At 41.8% G+C, this 13,275-nt stretch overlaps 2 protein-coding genes across 5 annotated transcripts in view; one reads left to right on the top strand and one right to left on the bottom strand.

Annotated features, from left to right (window-relative positions):
* Positions 1-1,035: 1,035 nt before the first annotated feature.
* On the bottom strand, positions 1,036-8,045 carry gltpa (glycolipid transfer protein a). Its single transcript, XM_053610681.1, has 5 exons — positions 7,679-8,045; positions 2,634-2,692; positions 2,387-2,520; positions 1,849-1,999; positions 1,036-1,261 (listed from the first exon to the last, which is right to left on the bottom strand). Exons 1-5 carry the CDS (start codon positions 7,779-7,781, stop codon positions 1,079-1,081), a joined length of 630 nt encoding a protein of 209 aa, XP_053466656.1. The 5' UTR covers positions 7,782-8,045; the 3' UTR covers positions 1,036-1,078.
* An 874-nt stretch (positions 8,046-8,919) lies between these two features.
* tchp (trichoplein, keratin filament binding) overlaps positions 8,920-13,275 on the top strand; it is a 5,287-nt gene continuing 931 nt past the window's right edge. For all 4 annotated transcript variants that reach the window (XR_008384376.1, XR_008384375.1, XR_008384377.1 and 1 more), the window contains exons 1-12: positions 8,920-9,047; positions 9,746-9,938; positions 10,057-10,267; positions 10,345-10,401; positions 10,510-10,578; positions 10,690-10,863; positions 10,942-11,054; positions 11,144-11,210; positions 11,330-11,502; positions 11,631-11,712; positions 12,597-12,782; positions 13,029-13,172. Coding sequence is in view for 1 of the 4 variants with exons in the window: in XM_053610736.1 (XP_053466711.1) it covers positions 9,754-9,938; positions 10,057-10,267; positions 10,345-10,401; positions 10,510-10,578; positions 10,690-10,863; positions 10,942-11,054; positions 11,144-11,210; positions 11,330-11,502; positions 11,631-11,712; positions 12,597-12,782; positions 13,029-13,172 (1,461 nt within the window). In the remaining 3 variants the exon portion in view is untranslated. The remainder of the gene's footprint in view (positions 9,048-9,745; positions 9,939-10,056; positions 10,268-10,344; positions 10,402-10,509; positions 10,579-10,689; positions 10,864-10,941; positions 11,055-11,143; positions 11,211-11,329; positions 11,503-11,630; positions 11,713-12,596; positions 12,783-13,028; positions 13,173-13,275) is intronic.

The following is a 13,275-nucleotide window of genomic DNA, read 5'->3' as shown; positions in this document are numbered from 1 at the left end:
AATATCACATAGCGAACAAGAAGAATGAATTACAAACACAAGTGTAGTTTTATTGCACATCGTTATTAACTCATTCACATAAACATCATATCATTCTCTCTCTCTTTCACACACACACACACACACACCAAATAGATTTAAAATCCTGTTAACTCAACACCACATGACTTAGAAGTTGAAATGAAAGCACATAACACATAACCAAACTTCTGAGTAAGAAAAGCATTAAACCATGCCCAAATTCAACAAAATTCCATCATCTTTCAGCATTTATCAATTTTTTTCCAGCACATAAATCGTTATAATTGTACTGTTAAAAAAAAAAACAAAAAAAAAAACAGCCTTAACAACATACCACATGACCTCGGTACCATTCACTTGGATAATGAATCTGCAAGTTTGTCTCTTGCTAATGTGAACGTATGGTCATGTGACTGAGTGGGCGGTCAGATATGAAGCTTGTTAATTACATGATAATAATTCATTCATCTTTAGTAACTGCTTAATCCTGGCTACTGTCACAGAGGTTATTCCAGTAAACAGAGCCAGCTACGTTTTTTGTTTTGTTTTTGTTTTTTAAAGCAAAAGGCAGACGCAACCAAAAATAATAACTGTGGGAGCAGGCAGTATTATTCAGAATTCCTTGCGCAATTCAGTGCGCACTTCTAGTGCTGAGTTATTGACTCCTGTCCATCTCTTGCTTTGCACAGTGTATTGGTCCTCCACTATCCTGTAAGTAGAGTCACCATAAATGTATTAGCCTTTTTTTAAATAAATATAACGTCATTTCTAATAATATGTTAAAATAATTTATAAGGAAACCTCATTGAGATTCTATCACATGTCCACTTGCTCTGACTCATTACTACTTTACACTGAACACATCAAACTGACACCGGTATTCACACAGCGGTGTCCTGAATAAGAGTCAGCACTCTCCATCTGGATGGGCCACATTTCCATTACAGAACAGAAAATAAACAACAAACGAGAGGCTCCGAGAAACCCTGAGAGAGATGTGGTCCAATCAGAACACAGATCGGTCTGATGAGAGCCGATCAGAAGGCAGAACCACAGCTCAGGCTTTGTACTCGAGCTCGGCGTTCATCTTGGTGTACATCTCGTAGATGGCGTCGATGGTGGCGGTGAAGTTGATAAGAAACTGGCGCACTTTGTCCAGGCAGTCCTCCTCTTTAACCTCCCGCCCTTTAGATAGCGCCTTCAGGAAGTCCGACTTATACGGTGCAGCATACATCGCCGCCTAGAGGAAGACACAGGAAATTATTAGCACAGGTTTGTCCATTTTATTTCCATGTTATCCAAACAGGTAGGATATATTTTTTTTTAAAAAAATTCAATTCCATTTGGTCTTTTTTATCCTATGCACCCCTTTAAAAAATCACAACAAAGCACACATTATTGTTATCTTTGAGCCTTCATGCTGTTGTTCCTGTGTTCTATTATCTGGCATTAAATAGATTCTACAGCACCTTTTGAACCTGATGTGTATTCACTACCTGTACTGAATGTATGATTACCACACATTGGACTCGTCAAACTAGTTACAGTCACACGACTGGTCACATGTTATGTACAGGTGCGCATTGGTAATTTGTAGGTGTAGTGTTTAGCTTGATCATCGATGTTTTCTTTTTGTCGGCTCACAAGACTGAAGTTCACAAATTCACAGATTAAGAGAAAGAAACTGCAACCAGGAGCAAATGGTGAACATCCTAAAACATAAACTACAACACTGAACATTAAGACACAATAAGCACACTATGAAGGGTATGATGACTGTACTGTATGTCAGAGGGGGATAATAGTGAGTGTGTAACACGCTCTTACTTTGAAGAGTTTTTGCACGAACCAGCTGTGGTATTTTCTCAGCGAGATCTCATAGGCTTTAGTGATGTTCACTCGGATCAGGTTGGGGTTGTTCTCATCCTTCTCACCGTCCACTAAACTCTGCAGGAGGACCTGAATGAAGCGCAGACCCCTGAAACCATGAAGAACACAAGTCTGTCCGTGAGAGCATCTTCAAATACTAATACATTATAACGGGAATGGGCATGGGTGCAATACCTGAAACAGCAACAGGAATGGGAACAGGAAACTAGGAATGGGAATAGAAATAAGAACAGGAATGGGAATAAAAACAGGACCGAATGCGGAAAAATGGACAGGAATGGGAAAATGAACAAGGTCTGAAACCGAAATGGGAACATGAACTGGAGCAGAAACAGGAATGGAAAAGAAGAGAATGAAAAACAGGAATGGGAAGCAAAATTGGTCTACTTTATCTTATATAATATCACGTAAACCCTGAATACGTGCCATATTAATCTCATCTATTTACTGATATTATTGTATAAAACGTCTTGACCTTTTGAGCCACATGAGGGAGAGTGTAGCTCCTACTCTGGGCCACTCGGCCGTGTACATCTCCTTCTCAGCCTCCAGGATCTGCTGCAGTGTCTTAAATCGACTCGGGTTGCTGTCGTACACTGCCTTGATTTTCTTAGAGGGGGAAAAAAAAACATGTCACAGTTGGACCATTAAACTCAGCTGAGCTTGTTAATCTGCATTCTGTTGTCCCTGTGTTAGGTGTCTAACAGCTGAGGTGCACTCACGGTTATGTTCCCAGCGATGTCGGCCTTAATGGGGGCAAAAACAGTGGAGCCGAGACAGTCTGCAAAGAGACAAAATAAAGTGAGCGCATGCCGGCCAAACTGTTTAAAATTACTAACACATGCATGCATGCATTTCAATGCTCATCCTGCACTGATTAGTCTACTCAGCATTATGGATGGAAAACTTCCAGTAGGAACAGCATTGTGAAGACTAACAAGCCCAGGACAAAGTTCTGGAAAAGTGTACATCAGGGTTTGGTTTAAAAAAAATATTCCAAATTTTGCTAATCCTACAACGCATCAATGAATCCATTATTACAAAATACAAAGAAGATAGCTCTACCTAGGTAAGGCCGTTCAGTACGTCAGTACAAGATGCCAAGGATAACCGTCAGTATGATGCTACTGCCACCATGCTTCATTTGGCTTTGCCTAACAACGTATTATATTGTGTAATTAAATTTAGCATGTTATGCTAGGCTTAATATGTAGCTTGTGTTTAGAAAGCTAGCTAAATATTGACTTCTGGAATGTTGCCTTCATTTTATATTTCACTGAACTCTTGCGACAAAATAAGCAACGATCAGCCAGCTGAACCTCTTAGCCGCCAATTTTTGAGATTTGTTCTGAACTCGGACTGACCTTCAGCATTCGGTGTATGAAATAAAGGGCTGAAGTACGTCGCTGAATAATTGAGCACCTTTAGAGAGCATGACAGATTTGTGAACGCAGCGACGCCGAGTCATGAATTTTTCAGCACCCCCACAATGGAGAGGAGCAGGTTATCGGCAGAAATCAGGACCTGAGGTTAACGAGCTTAACGTACACATGCACAAAAGAAAAAGACACATCGTAACCCGATTCTGTCAGACAGAATGTCCAGTTCCTGCTCGTGTTCATAATCAGTGAATAAGTCTGCACGAGGGGAAATGAAGGGTTCACTGATGTGTGCAAAAGCTGCAGTCCCTATGAGCTAGGGATGATTTTGATCAGATGTTCCTCTACTTTGATTCAGTGAGTTTAAAACACTGAGCTTTTTTTTTTGCGGATGCTAGGTTAATTTTGCTGTTTAACATTATTGGTGTGTTATTTTCATTAGGTGCAAGACAGTTTTTCTCCCTTTGCGTTATGTTCTCGGTTCTTAAGGTGATTTTAGTGATTTGATCAGACGCTTACTTCTTAAAGGGAAGGAGAGGAGCCGATTTGATTGGAGGAGTTATTCTTAAAAGAAAGAAGAGGAGCTGATTTGATTGGATGTTTGGTTCTTAAAGGGAATGCAAGGAGCTGATTTGATTGGACACTGCTCTTACATGGAAGGAGAGGAACTGATTTGATTGGACGCTGCTCTTACATGGAAGGAGAGGAGCTGATTTGAGTGGACGCTGTGCTTAAAGAGAAGGAGAGGAGCTGATTTTCACTGCTCTGCACATCAGGTCACAAAGATGCGAAACAATTTAACGTCTTGTTTTTGTGTGTACTAGTATATTATTAGGTAGTATATTGAAGTGTCCATGATAACAAACTTATGTCTAGCATTACAATATTTTGTCTAACTGATTTTCAGTGTCTAATCTAGTCTAGTCTGAATGTAATAAATGATCCTTATGGCAGCTGCAGACGTGCAACATTTTGGCAGTCAAGTATACAGCGATCTAGTATATATTTGAAAGTATGTAGGTGACTGAATATTTCGAATGAGCCCCATGCAGCTGGAGTTGGACGTGTCCTGAAAACTGATCACCAGCGTTGGTCTCACATCATGGTGGGGGATATGAGTAAGTGTGTCCTGCAGGGATAGAGTTAGACTAGCCGGCCGCTGACAGCCTTCAGCACACACACTGCTGTCCACCCTGGGGCCGGGTCGTGTCCTATTACACACCAGTTCTTCACCTTTTCCCTTTGTGCTTCTCTTTCCTCAGTGTGAACGTGTTCGTTATAAGTGAACTGTTTTGACTGCATTCACTCATTGAACAATGGACGATGTGTCGTTCTTTCTCTCGTTTTTTCTGCACAGTTCAGGCTTATTAACAATCACTCCAACACCCTCACCCCACCACACACACCTTTGTCTGTGCTTTCACATAGTGAACACTAATTAATTATGTTGCTTTAACACTGGGGTGTCAGAAAGCCGCAGTCCCAGAAGGCCACTCTCCTGTTTAGTCTTCTCTCAGGTGCTAATTAGCAGCTAAACCAATCCAGGTGTGTAAACGAAGGTGTGTGTGTGTATCCCAGGGGTCTATCTAGCATGATGTGTGCCTAAGATAAGTGCTAGACTTGAGCTGCAACTAACAATTAGTTTAGTACTTTTGGTTATTTTTTCACTTAATAGGCATCATATAAAATTTAAATGTACAACAAATCTGACACGTTAATGTAGAAACATTATGTTTGAAGCTTCACCTTTTAATCGCATGCGTTTTTTTCCTCAGAGTGGAACGTGTCATAGACATATCTTCAAGTATTCTTAAGAATTTTTTTCTGAAATGTTGTAATGTTATATAACTGCAAAAAAAATTTCATCTTGGTATATATTACTGCGATGCAATTATACTGATATATAGCAGACCAAGAACAAGGTACGATGTGATACAGTCCAGCTTCAGCAATGGTTATGACTCATAACTCTTCCATATTAGACCTTACTCTGATAGTGTTCTTCATGCCCCAAGTCCATTCTCTGAACTTCAGACTCGGTCTTTGGGTTGGGAACACCAGCACAATGAGGCCTGGCATCTAATCCGGACGTCTGGTTCAGGTGGCGAACCCAATAGAAAGAGTTTTTCATATGCATGAATAGCACAACGCCGTGAACAAAGCCGGCTTGGACGGAGCCCAGAGCAATCCGACACCACGCCAATCAATTTTCTCAACTTAAAATCGAGACCAGATGATTAAGTTACCCAAGCAAAAGGGACTCTTGACTGGCGAGTGATCCGGGGAAATCTGATCCAAAAACAAAAAGTGAATAGTGGCCATTTGTGTCGCAGTCAGGAACGGAAAATCCCACAAGGCTGAAAATCAAGCTTGACACTCAGATAAATGGTGCAGACAAAACAGTTTTTTTCTTAGGCACTAGCAAACGTCAATGAATTGATTAGGGAGAAAGTAATAGTGCAGGTACTCCAATAGGCATGGGCCAATATTGTATTTTCACATCATAATCACAGTCTAACATTTTATCATGGCTTTTATATTATGGTATTACAAACTAGTTTGTGAGTTACAGAATATATTATCATTGAGCAGAATTATATGTTTATTTTGAGGCCCTAATGGGGGTACTATATTGACTTATTGATTTTTAGTTGTCAATGCTTAACAATATTATGTGTGCTGAATAAGATCAGAGGAACTTGCCTAGTGGCTGGTTTAACCATCATTAATGTTTCTTAGCCAACAGAAGAAAAAATAATACTCAAAAACTTCCTGTACACGTAAGTTTCTTTACATTCCTCACCTGTATTATTACAATTCCTATTAGTTTCACTGTAGTTATTACATAAGTCATGGACTCATTACTCATAACTCATTACTGAAGAATATGAGAAGGCAAAATAATCAACGATGGCATGGCGTGAAGAAACAGAATTACTGTTACCAGCCGGAAGTTGATTATTTTCCTATAACAGCATGCCCTGAGTGTTTTATTCCTATTACACCACAACAATTTTCAAAACCTAACAAATTCTTATTTATTTAAGAACACAGCTTACTTTTGTCCATTTATAGTTACATGTAATGTTGTGGAAAGTCTGTGGCACAAGGTAATTCCTGTTATCTCTTACATTAGCAGGTATAAACAGTCATTCCCTCACCAGCTTCTCTCAGAGACTCCTTCATTTAATATTAAATAAACATCCCCTCACAGAAAACATCACCATATCAACAATTAAGCACATTTTAATGTGGTATATTAATGAATAAATATTCAAGCGAGGGCATTAATATAAACGGTTGATTTGCAGCTGCATTACTGTCCGTGCTGCTGTTATTTTTTAATTCAATAGTATAATAATAAGTTGGCAAGTAAAGATAAGTGATTAATCAGGGATTTAAAGGGTTAAGGCAACTGTAACATAGTACATAAATAAAGACATTGAATATATTGGCATAGAGAAATGAAGCACAAGTCATTTATATATATTGCAATATTTGCAATACTGATACACGTCCAGTTCTTTTATTAGCCAGAAATACTGCATTCTGATAAAGTGAAGAAAAATAAAATCCAGAAATACTGGGTATAGAGGTGCACCAGGTGTATCCATATTTCCATATATCCATTTTTACAAGTTATAATACATTTTTAAAAATTGAAAAAATATATATAAATAAATAATAAAAACATTTTAGGTGGTAAATAGTTTTGTATTATTGCCCATCAAAAAAAAAAAAAATGGAGATATATTACTTGTTGCCATATGGCAACACCATGCAATAAAGGGTTAAACATTTACTGTAGGCATATTTCTGAACATTTTAAGCTCATGATTTGATCATTTGACACCCTAATAACGCTATAATTCATAATATAATAATAATAATAATAATAATAAAGGCAGAATTAACAGTCCTGGGTGTGTTGTCCAACCTTTCCATTTCCATTCAGCTGTGTTTCATCTTTATTTTTTGCTAGCTGATGAATGACAGGAAGATTAGCAGTTAATTACTGAGCTGAGTAGCTGACACAGACCATTAACTGAATTATTTTCATGAACATGTTGAGATTTAGACTTGAGCTTTGACTTGCACTGACGCGTCAATGTTGAAACTCTTCCTTAAAAGTTCAGCGTCGATGGACAGAGATAATGGCCGAATCCCAAACGCCTCAGCTCCCTGCGCACGTGCACTAACACTAATACAGTAGGATCTCGTTTATGAGCAGGTGTGAATCAGTGGTAAATAATAAACACGTGATCTCGGGTGGTGGCTTTGACATACTGTACAGGTTTTTTTAGGGGTGGTAGTCAGTGCGTTCCACACCCTGCCTAGTGCACTACGTGTCTGTTTGGGACTGAACCGAATCGATTAAAGGAACTTACCGAAGAAGGGCGGCAGGTAGGAGACCGCCTCGAGGAAGGGCCGTGTTTCCACCTGTCTGTCCGCTGGGAGCTGCTTGAACTGGTGCTCCATCAGAAGAGCCATGACGGCTGAGGGGGGGAGAAAGAAAACACAAACTGCCACAGGAAAATCTGTTTTTTTGTTTGTTTGCCCTTTTTTTTTTTAAGACGCTATTATTAAAAAAAAAAAAACTAATAAAAAACACAGAGCTCGCGCTACCTCCGAGCGCCGATTATTCGACTGCCTTCTGTATTTAACCGAATAAACGACTGCAGCAGCGACTGGAAGCTCAGCGATTGTTTCAGACCGCAGCAGCTTTTATTGAACAGGTATAGAACTGGAGAGCCAATCAGGTGAAAGGAGGCGGGGCGATCAGTGTAGTTTTACCTGTTCCACAGTATTCACACACACACACACACACACACACACACACACACACATATATATATATATATATATATATATATATATATATATATATATATATATATATATATATATATATATATATATATACACACACACACACACACACAACATACTGATGCATCTTTAAAGCGTTACTCTAAAAGCTAAATAAAGGTTCACCACCTTTCATGCACCTTAAAAGCTGTACCTTGATGGTTCCACTCCGGTAAGAAGGAAAAGTAGCCTACAGTTAGGTGCCTTTATTTTCAGACAGTATTGGCTATATGGGTCTCAATAAGGAGGTGTGGAAAGGTTATACTGTTAACATTATATTTCACTTCTGTAAATAATATACACCATCTTACTCAAAAACCTTTCCATAAAGCACAGATGTTCCTACACTTTGCTTCAAGTGATATCGTTGTTCTGTATTTATACATTCCAGCTGTGCAGTATAGAGCAGCACGCACAGTGTTGTACTGTACACAGTGTAATATTATGCCCTAAACACTGGGACTGTTACTCATCACAGCTCCAAGCTCCTGAGCTCCTGAGCTCAGGGTACTGTCTGTGATGACTACGAAATTTAGCCATTTAACATTTACTTTTTTATTTATTTGTTTATTGCTATTTTTATGTACTGAATTTATTGTGCCAAATGGGTACTGTAGTCTTCCGTGTGTGTGTCTATCTATCTATCTATCTATCTATCTATCTATCTATCTATCTATTAAAACGAGAACGCGTTGAAACGGTTTGACCCTCACCGCGCGCCGTACTGTAACCAGGAAGTTCATACGGTAACCAATAGAAACAGGAAGTGGGTGTTGAGTTCTGATTTGTCCGTTGATACTGGTCAGTTTGTTTAGATAATTAAGACTTATTTTAACTGAACAAATCGAGCAGAAGTTTCCAGAACCTGCAGCTGATCACTGTGTCGCGGTAAGGAAATAAAAAAACACGAGAAAATAAATTCCTCCTGTTAGGTTAGCGCTGGATAAACGAAGTTTAAACCGCTGAATTGTGCGCGCGCGCTTGTTCAGCTAATAAGAGCTAGCTGAGGATGAGTTTATGATTCAGCAGGGTCACGGGGTCACAGGATCAGCTCTGCTGTTTGTTTTCCTCATTAATCACTTACTAGGACTGGTGTAAAGTGTTTATCTACTCCTGCTGGAGATTTCTTTCTTTCTTTTATGGAAGAGTCTTTCTTTTATCTCAGTACAGCATTCAGTCATAGTCACAGAATTAAGCGGTTTAAAGGAGCAGTTCGGACAAACATGAAATGTTCACAGTGTCTGGTTTACCTCAGATGAAGCCTATCATCCAGGACATGTTCAGGGATTAAAGTTTACTTCTTTCATTTTTACCCTGGAGCTACCAGGCTAATGTAGCTACCAAGTCATGGAAACCAATAGCCACCAGTTTAGCACGCTGTAAATAAACACAGTGTTCTGACATGGTTTAGCATGTATACATACACAATAATACACTCTGAGCAGTAACATATCTTCAAATGAATCTTCCCGTCCAATAATAATAGCGTTTTATTTCTGAGGACATTTAAATAAAGGGAAAGGAATAAAAGCGACAATATTAAACAGTAATAATAATCGTATTTGTGTGTGACTGTGTATTTTCAGGCTGAACGATGGCACTGCCGACCCTTTCCTCACGCTGGACGAGCCGGACTGTGGAGCGTCAGCTGGTGCGTAAGAGAGAACAGGAAGCGCGGCATCTCCAGCAGTGGCAGATGCACTCAAAGTATTTTAAGGATCAGCAGGTTCGCAGCAGTAAACAGGCGCACTGGAGCTCGCGCGAGTCTTATCAGCGGAGGTAATCACGGTGTCAGGAGATGAATCTGTCCTCTTAATAAAATATTATCCCAAGTCCATCACCTTGACATCCTAATCGCGCATATTTCCTGAAAACGCTTTCGTTCTCTGTGTGTCAGCATGTCGGCGTTCTGGCGCGAGCGTCTGCAGGAGGAGAAGAAGAGGAGCGTGGAGGAGCGCAGAGAGCGTCTGAGGAACATGCTGCAGGAAGAGAACGCGCAGCTGGAGGCCGAGCTACGAGCCTCCTCCCGATACCAGAGCACCACCCTCAGGCAGCAGCAGGCGAGGGCAGAGGATCTGCGGTCAGCCCGCGAAGAGCGCAGGAAGAAGGTGATACTGCCTACGTACTGCGGTGCACCGTACCGTGTCCGTATTTAAATCTTAACTGTGGTGTTTTCTCTCTGCAGCTCGCACAGGAGCTTCTAAAAGAACACTGGAAGCAGAACAATCCAGAACTGCGCAAGGTGAGCGTGGGAAAGAGTGTATATAACAGCTGGGTCACCTCACAGCGCTGTGAATGCGATGATGTCATCACGTACCTAGGTATAAGTGTGTGTGTGTGTGTGATGCAGGTGGAGTCGGAGCTGCATAAGGATCATGTGGTGAGCCAGTGGCAGGTGCAGGAGCAGCAGAAAAAACAGGTACAAAATGTTTACTTTATATCACAGCATCTTTTCCAGAGACTGAAAAAACCGGTGAGTGATTTAGTTGATGGCGTGGTACTTATTCGCTTTTCTCCTTTAACCCCCGAGGTGGAGGAGGAGGCCGCGCAGGAGAGACGGCGTTTTGAGAACGAGTACGAGAGGAGCAGACGGGAAGCACTGGAGAGGATGAAGGAGGAGGAGGAGAGGAGAAAAGAGGAGGAGAGAGAGAGAGCCGAGTTCCTGCGCCAACAGATGGAGGAGCTCAAACTCCGAGACGACGAGGTGAGTTAAAAAAAAACACTCCTGATGAGGGGGGAAATAACTTCATTTGTAACGCACACGTGTGTGCGTGTGTTCCAGAGTCGGCGTCTGCAGCAGGAGGAGGACGCTCTGCAGGTCCGGCGTTTGGAGGTGGAGCAGCTGGAGGAGGACCGGAGGAGAGCCGAGGAGAGCCGGAAGAAATCCGAGTTCGGGTGAGAGAGCGAGACGGTGGCGTTTGTGCCTGTGTGATGATGTCATGCTGTGACGTAATGGGGATTTCTGTGCTCTGGTGTTCCTGCAGACGTTTCCTGACCCATCAGTACCGAGCGCAGCTGAAGAGACGAGCACAGCAGGTCCAGGAGGAACTGGTGAGTGAGACCGCATGGAGAAGAACACCATCTTCTGTACCAGAAAAATACCAGCTCTGAGTCGCTTAGCTGAAATATGGGACTGCGCTTCCCTTGTGTCTCTCTCTGTCCGTCCTCAGGAGGCGGACCAGAGGATCCTGGCGGCGCTGATGGAGGGCGAGGATGAGGAACGGCGGGTGGAGAGCGCGAGGAGGGAGAGGGCGGTGGCCGATGTGGCGTGGATGAAGGAGGTTCTGGAAGAGCAGCTGCAGCTGGAGAGACAGCGAGAGGCCGAGTTCGACCTGCTCTACAGGTGAGGGGGCGGAGTTTAATTTATATTCGGGTTCAGGTGTCAGGGTTTCAGTAAAATCACAGCACAAGCTCACAGCTTCGCCATATAACGTGTGTGTGTGTTTGTTTGTGTGTGTGTGGTCCTATCAGAGAGGAGGCACAGAGGGTGTGGGATCAGCGTGAGGCTCAGTGGGAGAGGGAGAAGAGAGCCAGAGAGAGACTCATGCACGAGGTAAACTATATCTCACAGTGTGTGTCGTGCCAATAATCGATTACACACTACACCACGATATTCACTAGAGTTCGAACTCTAGTCAGTTTCGCCAATTTAAAAACAAAAAATCCACACCAATAGTTTTTCCCGGTTGCGTCCAGCTGGGAAGTGTCCGTCGTCATTATACAGTACGAGAGCGGCCTCTAGAGGCGAAATGAAAAACTATCGCTGACAGGTTTTGTTATTTGAAGTGTTTTTTAAAAAAAATTTCAATTCATTTTCTCTCTTTTTTTTTTGTTATTTGGAGTGTTACTGTTTGTTTCAGTTTGGATGTATATCTTTTATTTATTTAATATTTGTTAATAGTTAATATATATTAATATGTATATATTTATTTCATTTTAAAAAGTGCAGTATATTTTCATGGTGTAGTCAGTACTGTTTATTTTTGTAATAAAGTTCAGCAATATATTTTTTTCTTTGAGTGTTATGTTTTTAGTCTGTATCGGGTGATTAGTCGGTTATGGGCAGGCAGGTACCGGCCGACTTATTTACCGGTCGCCCTCTAATATCAGTACATCAGAACATCACTGCCCCTGTGTGTTGCACTTGGGAGGAACTTTCTTCTTACTGCTAATGAAACGGCAGTGTTCTGATGGTCATCCAGAAAGATTCACAACAAGGACGCATCGATAGGCAGCATGATTTAGCCTTCTCACTGGGTTGTTATTTTTCGAAAATGAGTCGTATTGTATGAATTGAATGAGCGGTAATCGTAATTGTATAATCAGTAATTGTAATTATAATAAAAGGAGATATTTGTGTACATTATTGTGATATTATTATAAACAGGGCTAAAGAGTTACCAAATATAAAATTCAGTAACGTGTGTGTGTTTAAAGGTGTTGAGTGTGCGTCAGGAGCAGCTGCAGGAGCGGATGGAGGAGAAGCGCAGGGCGCGGGAGGAGTGTGAGAGGAGGAGGGCGGAGCTTCTACAGCACCTGGAGGAGGAGGAGGAGGAGAAACGACAGAAGAGGGAGGAGCAGGAGCAGCAACGTACCACGCGCATGCACGACATCAACTCTCAGGTGTGTGTGTGTGTGTGTGTGTGTGTGTGTGTGTGTGTGTGTGTGTGTGTGTGTGTGTGTGTGTGTGATTTGCAAAATATAACCATCACAGCAGAATGAAGTCCTCCACTGATGACGTGTATATCCTAAATATCAGAATAAACCGTATAACCTTTTCGTTTATATCCGGTTTAAAAAGCACGAGAGCGTTTATTCTACTGTTCCGCCCCTGAGCTGGCGCTCACACACTCTGCATCTCCTCTTCAGGTGGAGCGGAGACGCAGGGAGCGGTGGGAGGAGCAGCGAAGACTCGAGCAGGAGGAGGCGGAGCTGAGGGAGGGGCTTAGGCTACAGGAGGAGGAGCTTCGGCTGGAGACCGAGAGGATGACTCGAAGTGGCTACGAGGAGAGGGTGAGGGGCTGAGAAACGCTGTGTTCTCCTCAGCGTACATGAAGTGTTAACGATGATAATGTGCTCGGTTAATGATGCTGCGCAGATGAATCCTGGATCCTGA

The sequence above is a fragment of the Ictalurus furcatus genome, chromosome 22 (genome assembly GCF_023375685.1).
Source record: "Ictalurus furcatus strain D&B chromosome 22, Billie_1.0, whole genome shotgun sequence".
NCBI lineage: Eukaryota > Metazoa > Chordata > Actinopteri > Siluriformes > Ictaluridae > Ictalurus > Ictalurus furcatus.
This window is presented reverse-complemented; position numbering and strand designations above follow the sequence as displayed.